This window comes from Alosa pseudoharengus, unplaced genomic scaffold (genome assembly GCF_046254945.1).
Source record: "Alosa pseudoharengus isolate Yale_2024_CS ecotype anadromous, Long Island Sound unplaced genomic scaffold, YU_APseudo_1.1 YU_APseudo_1.1_scf_5, whole genome shotgun sequence".
In the NCBI taxonomy this organism is placed as follows: domain Eukaryota; kingdom Metazoa; phylum Chordata; class Actinopteri; order Clupeiformes; family Clupeidae; genus Alosa; species Alosa pseudoharengus.
The window spans coordinates 31,499,052-31,518,049 of NW_027468837.1; the positions used below are offsets into that span (position 1 = coordinate 31,499,052).

Sequence of the window (18,998 nt, forward strand, 5' to 3'; positions counted from 1 at the left end):
CAAAGTCTTTAATCCCCCTTTGATGCCCAGAATTTAGCCTCTGAGCCGCGCGATGACAAGCAGATGATTCTAACTCAAGGCAGCTCCGCAAGTGTGTGATCTCCCTTCTGTTTCCTGTTGTGTTTTACTTTTACTTTTTTAGCACTTCTCTCTGTGGGAGAAAAGAGAAATGAATATATAATCATGTTCCTTTTTTCTGCTTGCGTGTGTGTGTGTTGTGGGTGTTTGTTTTTGCGTATGGTTTATCTCCACGGAGGTTTGCGAGATTAGGGGAAGTTGTGTGCAGGGAGTGAGTAGGCGTCGTGGGGAAGGTGCGATCGCCAGGCAGGGGTGTGAGTCGCTCGCCGTGGATGTCGAGGAGTCGCTGGCACTCGCTCTCGAGTCTGATTAGACAGTGACGGATGGAGGGGTGCCAGAGGAAGTGATGTAACGAACATGGTGAAAAAGAGGAAGTGTTGTAACAAACACGGTGAAAAAGGCTAACATAGATTATGAAGTCGAACAGACGGGCGCTGTTACCGGGCAGAGAAATAACTCTCATCTCTCAACACACACACAAACACACTTAGGGCAAGGCAATAAACATAATGATGATGGGCAGTTTGACAGAGATCATTTTACATACTTAAGAAATCACGAAAAAATATATACCCTAATGGGACAAAGTCATTTATAAATGACGATACCCCAAAATAAAGGTCAAAGGTCAATTTGGGAAAGTGAGCATAGGAAATTTATTTTAGGCCTTAATACACTTAAAATCAAAGGTCATTAAAACATTTTTTATGAATTTCCTTAATTAGTCCCATAGAGGGTTAAAGGGACACCAGGCGAGTCTGATGTTTTTTCTCTACGAAACTCCCCCTCGCTCGGTCTGAAGCTCTTTTCCTTTTTGTTTGCATCTTCCGTCAAGGGTTTTCGCTGCTTCTTCGCAGGCTCTTCCATTATACACACGTTTGCAACAATTGCGTTTCGTTAGCCTGCCTCTGTGCTGTGGATGCAGGATGTAAACTGATCCTGCTTCGGTCGGCGGGTACGATACACTGAACTTGCAAGCGGGATATTCTTCCTAAGGCAGTAGGGGCGGGCGAGAGAGTCTTCATTCGCCCTGTAATGAGTCATTTAACCATATACCGACTTACGAAGATGAGTAATTAACACGAAAGCGTTGCCTGGTGTCCCTTTAACCAGAGAAATATATTAACTATCTTAGACATTTAAACATTGTTGACATTTAAATAGTCTTGTCTTTCCTGATTGTTGTCTCTAGAACCCACTGTAGATAGGCAGTATTACAGTAAAAGTCAGAACACATAGGACTTTCACCTCCTTTGTTTCCACTTGTTGGCCTGTCAGAACAGAACTGACCGATTCAAACACAAATACCTGTAGCATCATGTGATCCTCTGGGCCATCCCTTGGCCAGCTCTGGGCCAGAGCCAGCTGGTGCTGCAGCGTCTGTTTCACTGTAATCACTCTGTATACAACTGCAGTATGAGACAAACAAAGCCCTTGAGTTTGTTCTGACTCATTCATTACTTTAAGAGAATATGAAGTAGATTTGCGAGCTGATCCAGGGATAATTAAGGGTTGGCTACCTCCCACCAACAGCTTAAGGGGAATTTAAGGGAATGTGTTTCAGAGTTCAGGGCCCCGTAATGCACATGAGTGGCATGGCTTAAACAGAAAAATAAGAAATATATAAAAAATTCAAAAGGATTATGCCTGCGTTCAAATACCCGAATAGAATTTCAAATAACTGCATTTCATGGACCTCTATATCTGCTTATAGATATACATATTTGTAATGCTCTTTTAAATGACGCTGTAGGATGTAAGTTTGCATGTGGATTTTATATCAAATGATGATATAGATTTCTGATATGAGATTTTACTTTTAGTAATGATTTCCAATGATGCAGCAGCAAAATTATATAGTCCTTTTGATTAAAGTTTTCTTTACAAACCATTCATTGTGCATGCAGAAAAGGCCACTCTGATACTGAGTTAAAAGTCAGAGGAAATTTAAAAACAGGCAATGAACGGGCCAGCCTTACACAAGGACCCATCTCCTTCTGTGGGAAGGCCCAGTGGAGCTCCTGAATTGAAGGACACCAGCTCTAATCAACTCCCCACCCTGTGCACTCTCCTGCAGAGGACTGAGGACTGATTTGTAAAGACTGAATGGCGAGTGAATGATCTGCCACCACACAGGCGAATCCATTCTGACCTTCCTGTAGTTCTGGTGAAACACGGGGAGCCCGTGTATCGATGTCACACTAAAAGAGGTTGTAGAATCTATAACGCTCGGAGCAAACAACTCCGGAAGTTTCCAGATTGCAGGAGAGCGAAGAATGTCTGTCCGCTGACGTGCATGTCAATGCGTCAGGATCAGGATTGATCTGGTCACCATGCCTACGGCGTCCCTGTCGAGATGGCAAGCCTCCCTGGCCCGCTGGGGATCGATCGGCCAGGCTCGTCACCATAACTACCCCGCGGAGCCATCTCACCTGCCTGTCCGTGTTATCTGGGACCACCTGCCGAAATGTCAACCACGTCTTCACCTGACTGATTCACTGCCAATTAAGGCTGGCGTTACTGTTCTCTTTGCCGGCTTGTCTTAGTGAGGCTTTGGAAATGAGTCCCTCTGCTCTCTGGGGAGGCTTGTCTCTCTCCCTCTGGCGCACTGCAGGAACAACTGAAGCCCCTTTCGTTGACTGAAGTTGATTAATGAACCAGTTGGTAATTTGCCAGGCTGGTGACCCCGAAGCTCAAGTAGAATCAATACGGTCAACTAATGCAGATTAAAAGCTCTGCTCTGACTTCATACAAAAGAAAATTAATAACAATGACTGCGAACCTCTGAGTTAAAGCTTGCGGTGGTGCTTCTTAATGCGATGACAATTATAAAGGTCACTGCTGCTGCAGACTGATGTGGTTCCTCTCTCAGTAAACAAAGCCTCGCGCAACATGGGACCAGCTGGATAGCACTGGAACAAATGAGCATATCAAACAGTGTTTTCCTTCTGGCTACAAAAAAACCCTGAATGCAATTTTCTGCTGTCAAAGGATGATTCTGTATTTCTCGAATAAAAGCTACTTGTAATAGTTCAGAAAGACACACAAACAAGCAGCTTAGATATCTGGCTTTGAAATACCTTTTTAACACCTAATCACTTTTTTCAACCTGTCTTCCCACTGGAAATCTATCAGCAGTGATTTTATATCTGGGAGCATTTTGGATGCCAAACAGCACCAACGATACCGGCAGGGATCAGAAAGGTTGTGACCTTTCTGTAATAAGATCCTTATAATCCTCCATCCACGGTATTCCTGATCTGACCTCTGATCAGTGATGTAGTTCAGTCTGACCTTTGATCTGAAATGAGGAGATGGACTGAAATTGAGGATTGTGTGAAACTGTATCAAGCACTCACGAGCTGATGGATTGCAAGGCATGTACGGTAGCTTGTCTATTGCGGCGGTCAGGGCCGAAATCAGATAGCGCGTTTATCTGCTGGGGCTGGCCAGCCTGTCTGTCATTTTTTAGATACCCCCACACAGTAACATCTTTGAAGATGTCTGTATCAAACTAAATATGGTGGACAGCAAATGCTGAAGCAAACTCATATTTCCCTCCTGAATACAGGGATTTTCCTTCTGAATTCTTATCCGAGAGAGTGTGCTGTGCTTCTGTCTCTTCTGCTCTCTCTAGTCCTGATGGGTTATTTTCTCTTGCTGTCTCTGTGTAGTACCATCCAGTGTTTCCTGACCCGTGCAGTCTTACGTTCCACAACACATCCTCAACGTGAGCGCAGTGTCTTTGTGTGACAGTCTGTGCACGGTGCAGAGCATCCTGCTGACACACCAGACCGTGTAGCAAATGAGAACGGGACCGCGGGCAGACAGTGGGCTGGTGCTGCAGGTTTGGCTAAGATGGGAGCATGCCTATGTTCCCACAACCCAATGTTCCCACAACCCTATGTTCCCACTACCCTCGGTTCCCACAGCCCTATGTTCCCATAGGCCTCTGTTCCCACATTTTTAAGATTTTTTTTAGAAAAGAGGCCCTATGTTCCCACATTTCTAAGATTTTTTTTCCAAAATTAGGCCCTATGTTGTATCAGCCCTGACCCTAACCCTAACCCCCTGACCCTGACCCTAACCCTAGGAAATGAGGAAACATAGGCTGTGGGGACATATGGCCTAATTTTCAGTGAAAAGAAAATTCTTAGAAATGTGGGAACATACAGTAGGGCTTTGGGACCATTGGGCTGTGGGAACATAGGGCTGACCCCGCTGAGATGGATGTGGTCTGATGGATGTGATCTGATGGATGTGGTCTGATGGATGTGGTCTGATGGATGTGGTCTGAGTTTTGAGTCAGCTGTGTACCAGACTCATAGGCTCTTTGTAAGGCATTATTGTGCTCAAAGAACTGCATTCAAAAATCTATCTATGAAGCAAGAAATATGTCTGTCTGTGCCTGTGTGTGTGTGTGTGTGTGTGTGTGTGTGTGTGTGTGTGTGTGAGGCCTTTGGATTAGTGCGTATCTTGAACCTTTATGTCGATTGACTTTACACTTGGCTTGTGTATTCCTGTCTCATTGTTGACTGTGAAGTTGTTTCTGATGACAAAAGCTTAAGATATCGTTATAAGACAATGATCTTGATCTAGCGGATCTTGACCTCAACAATATGGCAGTGGACTAATGTGCGTTTAGCCCCTGCACCCATGAACACATTAAGCAGCATCCGATTGGCTCACAGACACAAATATATTTTCTTTTCATCTGGGCATCCCAAATCGTTCAAACAGGGTGAGAGCCTGGGCATCCAATCATATCTGTTACACAAGCACCTGTTGTCCACACGGCGCCTGTAGATCACTCCACCATCTGTTCCACCGACTGCTTTTGTTTTGTTTGAATTTGTATTCCAACAGCACATGGCCGAGTGTTTAAGTCCATTATTTTCTCAGCGGTGATCAAATAGCAGAGGCGGTGATTAACCAGCCTCTGGTTTTTAGAATGAGCACCTTTGTTTTGTGTTGGTGTTGCTTTGAGTGGTCAGACTTGACAGTAAGCATTGGCGTGTCTCGAGACTTCAGCCATCAACCTACTCTGACCGCCCCCCCCCCCTCCCTCCTCCTCCTCGTCCCCCTCCTCCTTTGTTATTGTCCTCTAATTAACATTCAGCGAAGCTTCTGTCATCAAAATTTACCGAGCTGTAAAAAGCATCACGGAGGCCATTACATCACTAATGCTCATCTTAAAACATTACTAAAGCCCAGTGGACACCAGTGGTTTCAATCAGGGCAGAATGATGACCTAATGTGGCGCATAGACGCTGTTGTGTGGCATCATCGGTAACATTCTGCTCTTTCACAAGCTGCCGCCGTGACAAGACATAATTAGTATGTGTGACCTTTCACAACATGCGGCCACTGAGGACTATTTGACAGATTATTGAAATGCCTTTCACGACAGCGACGCTCTCTTTCTCGGCCAGTGGAAACGCAGCACTACTGACATTTGACCGTCCGTACAAATCCCCAGCATGTCTCGCGAAGGCCGCTGTGTGTTCGCCATGAACTCTCTCTGAATGAGGGATTTTTATTATTGTACCTGTCACTCTGGGGATCAACATTCATGTTCAAGATGTGCTCTGTAAATCCCCTTTAGATGTATTCTTATTTTGTGGTGCTAGCCTATAGAAAAAAAGTTGAGTTAAATTGAATAGAATTGAATTGACTTCACATGGAATCAGACTGATGTGAATGCAGGGCTCTGACTGGTTGATTTGCCATTGCAGGGGTATTCCGGGGAAGAAGTGTGGGGCCATCATCCTGTCCGCAGAGGAGCTGAGCAACTGCAGGGTGAGTGTGTTTGTGTGTGTGTGTGTGTGTGTGTGTGTGTGTGTGTGTGTGTGTGTGTGTGTGTGTGTGTCCGTCCGTCTAGTGGAGCACACATTACATTATGCTCTGCCTTTTTACATTTAGACACATCCATCCAGTGCAGTACAGCACAGCAGTGCCGTACACTCTCATCTGAACACACACACACACACACACACACACACACACACACACACACACACACACACACACACACACACACACACACACACTTAATGCAGACACATCCATCCAGTGCAGTACAGCATTGCCGTACACTCTCATCTGAATGTGCCCTTGGTGATGGACTCTGATCTTAGTCTGAATGTGCCCTTGGGTGATGGACGCTAATCTTAGTTTGAGAGCACCACTTACAGTAATGCCACATACTGTAGATTCCGTTCATTCAGAAGTCACATCTATCCAATGCAGCACAACACAACACAGCACAACACAACACAACACAGCACAGCACAGCACAGCACAGCACAGCACAGCACAACACAACACAACACAACACAACACAACACAGCACAGCACAGCACAGCACAGCACAGCACAGCACAGCACAGCACAACACAACACAACACAACACAACACAACACAACACAACACAACACAACACAACACAACACAACACAACACAACACAACACAACACAGCACAACACAGCACAGCACAGCACAGCACAGAGATCCGTTCTTATCTAAATATGTGCCTTGATCTGGAACCCTATAACATATAGGGACAATACATGTACACTGTAGACTTAGTAAAAGACACTATGCATGTCAGTGGGGAATGTGTCAATGTTGGCAACAGAAATAAAGCAACATTAGATAGACAGGGGAAAGGATAAGATCAGATCCTCTCTACTTGCTCATTACATTCAAAGGCGCTCACCAATTCATCACGCTTGTGTGACGAATCATCAGTTGTCTCTTTAAAAAACTAGTCTGGTGTTTTGCAGTGTTCAAATGGTTTCATCATGTAATGCAAAAGTTCACACATGACTGGCAATCCTAATGCATTATCAAACCAAATTCTCTGCGATCCTTTCTTAGTGTGCTTTGGCTTTTAGATTTGTGCCTGTTTACGACTATGAAAAAAAAAACAATAGTCAGCTTGTGTCTGAGATGTTCTGAGTGGAAATGGCTTTGAGCTCAAAATGTAGCCTTCAAAAGAATATATTAAATACCTTTTTGTTTGCTTTCCTGGGCTTTTCAGTATTCATAGGCAGAATGTTTTTTTACATTTATATTCACATATTTCCCCTGTGTGTGTGTGTGTGTGTGTGTGTGTGTGTGTTTGTGTGTGTGTGTGTGTGTGTGTGTGTGTGTGTGTGTGTGTGTGAGAGAGAGAGAGAGAGAGAGAGAATGAAACATAACTGTCCAAGAGAAGCATAGTGTAGCCTGACATCTTGGTGACATCTTGGTGAGGTTAGTTCTGATGAATGATTTAGCCATTCTAAATCACCTGTTGTTGTAAAATGCAGGTGTTGTTGTTGTTGATGTTGTTGTGTATAAAAAGCATGCTGACTATGATCATCAGACCATGCTGATCTCTGTCAAAAAACAGCTCATGCACAATGGCATTATGTGGATGAGGACATGAATATGAAAACCAGGTGATGAGTGTGTGTGTGTGTGAGAGAGAGAGAGAGAGAGTGTGTGTGTGCGTGTGCATGCTTATGTGCGTGCATGTGTATGCCTATGTGTGTTTGGTGTGTGTGTGTGTGTGTGTGTGTGTGTGTGTGTGCTTGTACACACACTTGCATACACATGTGAGGAGATAGGAGAACTGGCACACTCTTGCTATTCTCAGCAGAAGTGTCTTCATTGTCCATCACCGTTCAATAAATGATGAGCATAATGCACATTGGTGCACCGGGCATCACTGAGTCCGTAAGCTCCGTATAGCTACTTCTACAATATTATGTGGTAATACATTGCATAGTTTACGGTCAATTTTCATTGAATATTTCTAGGGCTGTTAAAATAACTGATTCATTTCGATTAATTAATTTGAGAAAAAATAACTGATTAAAAAAATTTGTGCAGATTAATAGTTTCCGTATGACCTTTGACCCCGAGCCGTTCTAGTCAGTAAAAATTAAACTGTAAAATGAAGGAGAGAGAAGAAAACGTGCTGCCTGGATCATTGATTGGAACATTTATTTTAAAAAACGGCCTGATGGTGTTGATAAAAATAAAGTGTTGAAAATAAAGTCCTCTGCAATGTCTGCAGCAAGGAATTTGCATATCACCGGAGTTCATCAACTCTATAGTCGCACATCAATGCAAAGAAATAAGTGTTGAAATCGAGGGGAGTGTTAATTAATTTTCATTGTGTCCCCTAGGTTATATCTGTGGCCTGAAATGCCTTGTATGTGAAAAAAAAACTTCTTCCCGAAGCACATTTGAATTTATTTCCTCAGCATATTAGGTCATATCATAGATTATTATGGCAATTATTTGAACAGTGAAAATAATAATAAAAGAGTTTTTGAACTTTAATGTCACTAATGCTGATTATTCAATGATTCATTTGAATTTAAATATTTAAAATACTTTCACAGCAAAAATGATATATGCATTAATTCGTGTATGCATATGTAATTAATTCGATTTTTTTTTAATCGATTGACAGCCCTAAATATTTTATTTCAAATTCAATGAGAATGACTCATTTATCTTTAGCTATGTGTCAGACGAGTTGCCAATAGATCAACCTCTATGTTGCCACAGTCCAGGTCAAACTAGTGGCTGAAAAAATCAATAACTCCCATTGACTTACATACAAAATTCATGACTTCTCAGTCCTATTAAATAATTTCACTAGAATGGAGATTTTCTGCTGGTATACCGGTTGCGACCAGTGTGCTCGTACTGCATTATTGTAATTATAGGATCGGTCTGTAAGTTAACCAATTTCCATGCTGGATTCATATGCGGAGTTTGACATTCGAGCCAGGGGGGCAGACAGACAAAAATATAATTGTAGCAGCTGAGACCTGGCCTACCACTTGGGGAACACAGCATGAGCACATATGGAGAAAACAAACATGCTAAATAAAGATATATATAATTACATTGTAACAATTTAACAATTCGTCCTTATGAAATCCAATGCAGCACAGTTGTCTTGAAACGCAATAGACAGTGTCGCCTAGCAGTTGAAAACATTCGGGGCTTAGCCCATAGACTCTGGTTGCTGCTCACTTTTGATAAATTAATCCACCGCCTCTAGCCTCATTTGCGTCACATTGATTGAATATTTTGTACAATCATATTTTGTCAATTAAAGAATGTAATGACCTGTTGCCATCTTGACATTTCTGTTTGCTATTAAAAATGAACTATATAGCCTAACGGATGCCAGCTAGCTTAGCTGTGCTTGTGGAACGTTAAACCTCCGACACCTCAAGAGTGCTGCTGGCATGCGAGCCACCTAGCAGAGTGGAGTTTTAAATAAAGATGCATCGGTTCATGTATGCTAGCTTAAAGGAATTATCCGGAGTAAAATGCACTTTAGATCAATTTACGTATGATTGGGAGTACATACGTTGAGTTGACATCCAAATCATGTCATTCGGATGTGTTTTAAGAAAGTTCGATGTTACCGTTTTTAGTCAAAACTCGTTAGCGTGGAAGTGAGAAGGGCATATTATTTCGCCGCTACAAAACGCTATTTTTATACCTCTTCTACAGTTCCAAACAACATTACACTTACGTGGTAGTGAGTAGAGGGTCCCTAAAGCCAAACCGAAGTATCCCGAGGTCTTTATGTGGTCGGATAGAGAGTCCAGAATGAATTTCATCAAGCCAGTACCTTTCCGGAAATGTTGTCATCTTTGCTGCCATCTTTAGGGGAAAGTTCACAATTTCTTCGCCGTTTAAAAAAAAAAAAAAAAAACATAGTCCAGTCCATACAACTTCATTTCAATTTCAAAAGAAATACTGGACTATGTTTTTTTTTTTTTTAAACGGCGACGAAATTGTGAATTTCCAGAGCACACTTGGCAATTGACTCCTACGGACTTTTTTAGTTTTATAGTGAATGTGCAGCAAGGCTCTCCACCCTGATGTGGAGAATCGAGCCTTTGGGACCAGTGGCTGTGGAGGCAGTCACTTCTCACACGGGGCACGTAGAGCCCTTCGTTCAGCTGGTTAGCACCTTAATGAACCAATCAGCTGGACCTTGAGCGCTGCTATAGCCCTGCTGATTGGAGAAGGAGCCGCGGGGCTGGTGGACCAGGTGACGGTCTCTCCCATCGGTCTCCAGAGGTCCATCTCAACCCGCAGGAGCAGCCCCCTGTCTGTCAGTCAAATCCAGTGTGTCAGAGTAATCTCAGAGACACTGGGAACTCAGATCGAAAAACATCTCTCTCTCTCTCTCTCTTTCCCTCTCTCACCCCCCTCTCTCTCTCTCTCTCTCTCTCTCTCTCTCTTTCCCTCTCTCACCCCCCTCTCTCTCTCTCTCTCTCTCTCTCTCTCTTTCCCTCTCTCACTCCCCTCTCTCTCTCTCTCTCTGTCTCTCTCTGTCTCTTTCTCTGTCTCTGCCTGTCTCTCTTAGAGCCATATCAAGTAAGAGAGTGATTGCTTTGCAGATAACCAGCAGAGAATAAGTAACAAAGGTCTGCAGTGGAGAAAGTGGGTCTATCACACAGAGAACAAAGAACAGGAAACAACCCATGGTGCTTCATTTGGCCTCGCTCAAACGGGTCGAGTAACGGAGGCCTCGCTCAAACGGGTTGCGTAACGGAGGCCGATCTCGTTTGATGTGCGGACAGCGCTAGGGCCCATCTTTAGTCCCCCGGGGGGTAGGGGCACGTTTCATCTCCGGGGAAGAAGGGTTTACCACCGTAATTTATAACGCTCTCGATTTCCCCGCTCCCGTGAACACACGCCACCCAGCGCAACCTCGAGTCAGACGCAGGGAGACTATTGACTCCCCGCTTCACAACAACACCTTCATTACAATTTCAAAGGGCTTCTTTATGGGTGGCCCTCGGCCTGGAATCAATGGCAGAGCTCATTTGCACGTCCCCGTGGTGTTAATTCCTTATTGCACACACAATGGCTCTCGAGGAAGTGGAGCTGTATCAGATGAATAAAACTCCTTCTGTTTGGCTCAGGAGCTTGCCACCTTCAAAGGGCTGTTTCACCTTTACCTTCTGGGCTTATTGTAGGATTTGTTAACCACCCCCCCACCCCCCTCCAGTTCATGTAGAAGTACAGTATATCTAAGAGTTACAGTATGTGGGAATTGTGGTTTGTGTGTGCATTCCAGTTAATCAGATGTATAGTATCTAACAGACAGGCTACACTGCGTACAACACTGAAGCGTTCTGTTTTTTGAGCGTACAGTATGCTGCTACAATTGGCTTCCAGTATAATCAATGGAACTGGCTACACCAGATGTAGTAGTGCTTCATACATCACAGATTATTATTAGACTAGTCTTCTAAAACCATTTTTATGCTCCGCAAGTGGAGCTGTTCAATTGTGCGTCCTGCGTAACCCATCTGTGAGTTAAATGTGTTCTGTAAGACTTTCTAATGAGGAGACACTACACTCAAAGAATCCTTCACAGAGATGCATGGGGTTAGTTTGTAACGCCAATATTCACCCTTATTCACGGGGCGGCCATTGTAAACCAAAACGAGGCTACGTGATACACGCACCATGGAATTGTTGTGTTCTATGCATTCGCCAGTAGGTGGTGAAAATGCATTAATGATATAGTCTGTGTATTAGCCTTCTTTTAGTTTACACATTGCCGCTGCGTGAATAAGGCAAATGGCAGTAGTCTCTACACCAGGGGTTCCCAACCTTTTTTGGCACGTGACCCTATTGTGATGTCACAAAACGTTGCCAACCCCAATCATTCACAACATGTTGTCCTAGCAATCGTTTGTTTGAATAGCTCGCCTGGTTATTTGCTACTTTGTTTGGAATATTGATCAAGCATTATTAACCCTTAAAGGTGTAGGTTTTTGAACATTCTAAGTTCCGCAACAATTGAAGGTTCTAAAATTCTATGTTGAATTCAATGAACCCAGATATTCTTTAGAATGTTAATTTCCCAACATTCCCGTCACACCGGTGTGACGGTACTCCTTTAAGGGTTAAGCATGAAGATCTCATGTGTAATGTCTAAGTTTATTTTTATAGAGCTAGATTGTAATAGGATCCAATTAGATACTGAACTTGGATATCATTGGGGTTTTCATGTTTTTTTTATGTAATGTATATATATTTTTATGTGCTGTACTGGTCAATTGTAAGATACTCAATATCTCAGCCGACCCCATTTGAATTTTAGGCAACCCCACATGGGGTCCCGACCCCAAGGTTGGGAAACGATGCTCTAGACATATCCCGCCCCTTCCTGTATGCCTACCCATTCACTTGAATAGGAATAGCTGCCTGATAACTGCCCAAAGTGTGTTACCAAGATGGCCACCGAGTGGAGGGACTTGCCTAAAAGGACTTTGCTGTGGATTGTGTGTGAGCCTTTCAGTTTAATTCTGCTGTAGCTGAGTGTTAAGTGTGCATTGTAGATTGTGTTTGGATATCTGTGTGTACTCTACCAAATAACATATTTGGGATAATACAGACAGGTGCGCACACAGGTGTGAGCGTTCCAGTGAGTATTTCAGAGTGACACATATTTCACAGTGTCCTCAGCTCTCCAGTGTAACAGTGCTAATTATCTCAGGCAGGGAATGTTCACCACACACCACTGGCTAGAAAGTTAGAGAATAGAATCATCACTCAACCATGTCAGGAAGAGATCCAGGTAGTTGTCTGACACCCCTGTGTTTTTCTGAGTGTGTGTGTGTGTGTGTGTGAGAGTGTGTGATTTGTATGTTTGTACAGTGCATGCACATATTTTCTATTTCCTGTATAGTGAAATGCAAAGTAATCCAGGCATGCAGTGGCGATAACAAAAACGTCATTCTCACTTTTAGAACCGTCTAAGAGCAATTCTTTTGTAAGATTAATGTAGATTTGTGTAGAATTCTTGTGTAGGATTAATGTGTATTTGTGTAGGATTCTTGTGTAGAATTCTTGTGTAGGATTAATGTGTATTTGTGTACTGTAGGATTCTTGTGTAGGATTAATGTGTATTTGTGAGGATTCTTGTCTTGGATTGTTGTGTATTTGTGTCGGATTCTTGTGTAGAATTCTTATAGCTTTCTGGAAAGCTTCACTTTTAACATGCGTAACCTGCTGAGTGTAAACATTCTTGGAAAATGACTTCAATTCCTGTCAGGAACAACCTAAGAACCACGGCAAAGACACTAACACACATTTAGTTTCTTAACTCGGTAAAGACATGCACATGCACGCATACACACACACAGGGGTGCCTGCAGGATTTAATGCTATGGTACGCACACCCGACCCATCGCCCCCCCCCCTCCGCGAAAAAAGAATAATAAATACGCATGGACAATATTTGTCCGTTTCCCGGTTTAGCCGTGCATTGGTCAGCAAAAAATTAGCCTACATAGCATAACAACATCCACATGCAATAATACAACAACAACATTTACTATGACCTATTCATTTGGACAACTTGATACAGCCCTATACAGGCTAAAGTTACCTTGTTTTGTTCTTGACGTCTGGCTGTAATGCAGTCTAACGTTCTGACAAGCACACCAATTGCCTACCTTGTTCTTGCCCATCTGGAATATTCCATACTCCATACTTTCTGTTGTTTAAACTTGTGATCGATCCATCATGAGTATTGAATTAGTGAATTAGCTCAACATTGTGTGCTGATAACCACATATAGATAGATAGCCGAGTAAAAGAAAACAAGTAGCCTACGTGCCTGCATGCGTATTGTGTCTCCTGCTCAAACAAAATGTGTGCGCGTTAATTTTGAAAGTGAAGTAAAGTGTTCACTAAGTTACGTAATAGAAAATTGTAAATAGCCTGATGGCAGCTAATGGGATACTGTGCATAGTTGGGAAGGTATGGTGGGCCAATTTGGTGTGAATACACACACACACAGGGACATTTTCTCTCGTTGTAGAGCCTGATGGTACGCACAGTGCATACGGACGTACACCTGCAGGCGCGCCTGCACACACACACACACACGCACGCACACACACACACACACACACACACACACCTTTAGCTCCTCGACTCGGTAAAGACACACAAACCTTTAGTTTCTTGACTCGATAAAGACACACACACACACACAGACCCTCATCTCCTCGGCTTCTCTGCTAATGAGCAGCACCTAACAGCAGTAGAAGAGAGAGGCGGCTCTAATTTGCGGAAGAGAAGTGTCTCTGTGTCTGCAGAAGAGCACACCAATCCTGCCGCCCTTGATTGGCCCTCGCACACGAACATTTCCTGCGTTTCCACACACGCAGTCTGTCGACACAGCGTCTACATATTAATAGCTCTCGTTGGCTTGCACTCTCGCTCCTCTCCGCGCAGGCTACTGATGAGGCCACGAGGAGACAGTGAGTGGGCGGCGTGGGACGCTCACGGCTTTATAATTAGCGACGTGACGGTACAGGAGACACAGATGCTCTAGCCATAAATGCTTTATGTTCTCCCGGAACGGCGTGTCGCTTCCCTGGGCTCTCGGGGTGAGGGAATCGCTGAAACAATGGACATCACAGGCCTCGAGCGTCGTAGAGCCATCTGTGCGGATTTGTAAGGCAATTCCAGTAGATATTGTATCGTTAAAGGGGATTCTTTTGGACCTTTTGCCATCAGATATAAATGTAGCTGTGAGCCTTCAGCCTACAAGTACAACCGATGCTACCATACTACAATACTACAAGTACAACCAATGCTACCATACTGCCATACTACAAGTACAACCGATGCTACCATACTACAATACTACAAGTACAACCAATGCTACCATACTGCCATACTACAAGAACAACCGATGCTACCATACTACAATACTACAAGTACAACCAATGCTACCATACTGCCATACTACAAGTAAAACAGATGCTACCATACTACCAGTGTTGCCACAGTTACCTTGAAAAAGTAATCTGATTACTGATTACTCCTTTAAAAAGTACTTAGTTACTTTACTGATTACTTGATTTTAAAAGTAACTAAGTTAGATTACAAGTTACTTTATTAGTTACTTTCAGCAGCTGCTGACAACACCCCCACCACCTCAACATAAAAATGATGACCGGTTTTGCCAATACTCACTATACTGGAAGTGCATTTTAACAGTAATGTCAACAATGTATAGCAGACATCCCAACCTAACCTACTTAGATACTGAAATTCAGATGTTTGTTCAATAATGTCTAGTCAGTACACCAAATAAGGAAGGCCTATTGATAGAAATTGTGATAGTAAAATATGTAGCCTTGGCAACTAGCCATCTAGTATAGGCCTGAGTAATATGCAAATATTGCATATTTTTAGCAATGCTAAGTCACTGTTACAAACAGTGCAGTGTGCAAGACTATCATTTTACTCTTATGAGATAATTGGGTACACTTATGTGTAGTCTGATGTGAAATGGGTCTTAAATGTTCCTTTTTGAAGAGCACTGACTCTGCCATGACGCTCCTGTTCCTAGATACACTGACTGAACTGATAAATTAAGTTCGGGAGAAAAGAGATATAAGCCCACCTACACTGAAAACTGATTAGTTGATTTAGCAAAACAGACCAGGATTCTCTTTGTCTTGGATGCGCTTCAGGCACACACGCACCACTCCTCTCTCTCTCCCTCTCCGTTGTGTGCGCGTTAAACTCACACAAATGCACACGCGATTTGAAGACCGGTCTGGCTTGCGTGCTCTTGTTCGCTCTAGGTTCCGGGAGATTTTATGTAATTTGCGGGCGTCAGGAAGCCGCTATCAATATGTGGGAGACTCCCAAAACTTCGGGAGACTTGGGATGTCTAGCTAGACAGCACTTTGTCGCCAGCACAGAATGTACAATGTACCTTAATGTTGTCATGTTTAGCTGACACAAACTCAAAATAATGACTGTATACAGTAGATAAAATGTGCATCTCTCTCCTCCCTCCATTGTTGTTTACGTTTGTGTCGCTGCGTGGTTTTAAACGTGAGTTGTCCTCATGCTGAAAACGTGAGCATAGCCTACATGACGTTAATCCACGAGACAAGAAGAAAGCAAAGAATATATCTTTTTACTAAGGAAAATGACAAAAATAGTAACGCACATTGACTTAGATAAGCAACTTTAATCTGATTACTGGTTTGTAAATAGTAGCGCGTTAGATTACTCGTTACCGAAAAAAATGGTCAAAATAGACTAACGCGTTACTAAGTAACGCGTTACAGGCATCACTGCATACTACAATACTACAAGTACAACCGAAGCTACCATACTGCCATACTACAAGTACAACCGATGCTACCATATTGCCATACTACAAGTACAACCGATGCTACCATACTGCCATACTACAAGTACAATCGATGGCATGTTGTAGGAAAGGGGGAACTACACTCAGTGTAGATGCTGCATGAAATGGGGAACATGTTGTAGGAAATGGGGTGCCACATTCCAATGACATCTTACATGAAGTGGGATTGACATATCAGGAAGTACAACAATATTTTTTTCCAAGGAAATATAACATCATATGTCACGTATCAAAAAGATAAAAGGTATCAAGGTATCAAAAAGGTTTTCCAAATTTACTTACAGATACTTTTAGCTCTCTGGAATCTTACCCACTTCCATGGCCACAGAAACACTGCCTGTCCCTGGGTAGCCCCAATATAATAGGAGTTTGTCGATAGCTGCTGAGTGTGAGCCACATCAGGGCCAGATCTGAGCCATTCCCCCTAAAGACTTGCAGAGCCCTGCAGACGGCCATCTGGCTCTGACTGGAGGCCAGCACTTGAGTGCAGCAGTGACTGCAGGTCTGCCTGCTTGGTAATTAATTCCCCAAACTTTAAATTAATAATTTGAATTCGATATTTATCGATATGGATAGCTCATGACTTACATCGCTGGGGGGAGAAGGGACTGGAGTGGGTTATTTGCAAAGAGGCACATTTCCCCTTCTGCCCTGGGCTTCCATCAGTCTTCTTAATGAAAATAACACCAAACACTCTGCCACTGGTTTCCCAGATGGGTAAAAGTGCATCTTAATGCACACACTGCTGCCAGTAACCCCTGCATAACAGTGCCAAGATCGTCAACATGAGAAGGATTCAATAAACAACAGATTTTATTGAGCGGCACAGCAGCAGAAATAGAACTGAATCACAAGCAACACAGGGGCAGCAGAAGTGTGTTTGGCGCTCTCTGGGATATTTACCATAGAATTCTGGAATGACCCCACTCCTAACAGTGTTAGCCATTAAAAGAGCACAAAGGTCGCAACAGATCAGCCCAACAATGGCCCAGAGATGGCTGATGTATCAGATGTTTCACAGTTTGAAATGGGGGAGTTTATTCAGACAGGCAGTTGAGCTCAATGCCTCGCCAATGTCAAGACGTGAATGGTGGTTTTCGACAATATTCTTGTTTCCAATTGAAATGCAAGCTAGTACACAGAGTTTGATAGTGGCACACATGAATGCTGCAGATATGAGTTCAGAGGTCATTGTGAGAGCCAAACTGTTTTTCTTTTTGGAGCACGTTGGTGTCCTCTGTAATGAAACACCTCCCATGTAGGCTACTGAACTGCCGTTCAGAATAAAGTGCCCTTTGCCTTCCTATGGAGTCCGTTTTTAGCGAAGCAAGCCCGTTGGCATCTCCTGCTCTCGAACAGCGCGACAGGACGCCGAGCGACTGCTTGCTCTGCTGCGTCTCCTGGCCGAGCGGAGGTGCACGAAGTGGAGAAAAAGCATAAGCGTGTTTATATCCAGCCCCGGGGGCATTTCCCATTCCAAGCGGCTCCGCATCGTAGCGGCGCAGTGGTGGGAGAGCTGCTTGGTATGCATGACGCCGGACCTCATCTCATCTCAGCTCTCTGTGCCATAAAGGAAAGAGAGAAAAAAAAAGGGACCCGGGGCGGCGCGGGGCGGAGAGAGGAAACGCAGAAGGTGTCTCTCTGGTGCTGACCTCATGTTTCCAATCATGATGAGACGCCGCAGCCTGAACTCTGCCCTTAATCAGCTGTTAAGATGCTGGACAGCCGAGGTGTTGGGGGGGTTTAGATGCTGGACAGCCAAAGTGTTGGGGGGGTTTAGATGCTGGACAGCCTAGGTGTTGGGGGGGTTTAGATGCTGGACAGCCAAGGTGTTGGGGGGGCCCCGGGGAGCTGTTAGCTGCAGCTGACTCTTTGGTTTGAAGAGCCCAGAGATTGTGAAGTGAGCACTCTCGCCACATGCCGCCCGCCTCGTACTCGTACTCCAGCATACCAGCACCCTGTGGCCTCCGTCCGGCATTGAGCCGAGCTGATAAGTCTGAGGGCAGCAGCAGCAGCAGCGCGTGGGTGAGGTAGTGAGTAAGCGAGCGAGCGGGCGACTTTAGAGTCGGTGCGCTGATACAGTTTTGGCAGGAGACGGGCGGCGAGCCAGCCCTGAACTGGTCTGCTTGGCGGGTCCGTGGGTCCGGTTAGAGAGAGAGAGAGAGAGTGTGTAATTACGCCTCGTACGCCCCGCATGCGATAATGAGCCTGGCCAGGGCTCGTGCTTACGGGCATTTAAACACCATTAGCAGACCACCGCGAGGCTGCAGCCCGACCGGGGAGCAGGGTCCTTGGCCTCGCACCAGGAGTGGGCTTACCACGCGCTCGACATGGAAGGCGCGAGATAACACAGACACACACACACACACGCACAATCACACGCACACACACACTCGCTCTTCGCCTGGCAAAGAGATCAGCCTCCTGTGTCTTGTGTGTTTGCCCCCGGAGGTGGCAGTTATTTCAGAGGCTGAGGCAGATGGAGCTCTGTAATCTGAAACACTCCAGCACACACAAACACACACACACACACACACACACCCTCACACACACTCTCTCTTTCTTTCTCTCTCTCTCACACACACACACCATCACACACATGCACACTCACACACTCTTTCTTTCTCTATCTCTCTCTCTCACACACACACACACTCTCACACACACACACACACACATGCCATGTT

At 44.2% G+C, this 18,998-nt stretch overlaps 1 protein-coding gene across 2 annotated transcripts in view; it reads left to right on the top strand.

Moving 5' to 3' along the window:
• cpne5b (copine Vb) overlaps window positions 1-18,998 on the top strand; it is a 172,149-nt gene that overhangs the window by 88,618 nt on the left and 64,533 nt on the right. For both annotated transcript variants that reach the window (XM_076268230.1, XM_076268231.1), the window contains one exon: window positions 5,814-5,877. In XM_076268230.1, the coding sequence (XP_076124345.1) occupies window positions 5,814-5,877 (64 nt within the window). The remainder of the gene's footprint in view (window positions 1-5,813; window positions 5,878-18,998) is intronic.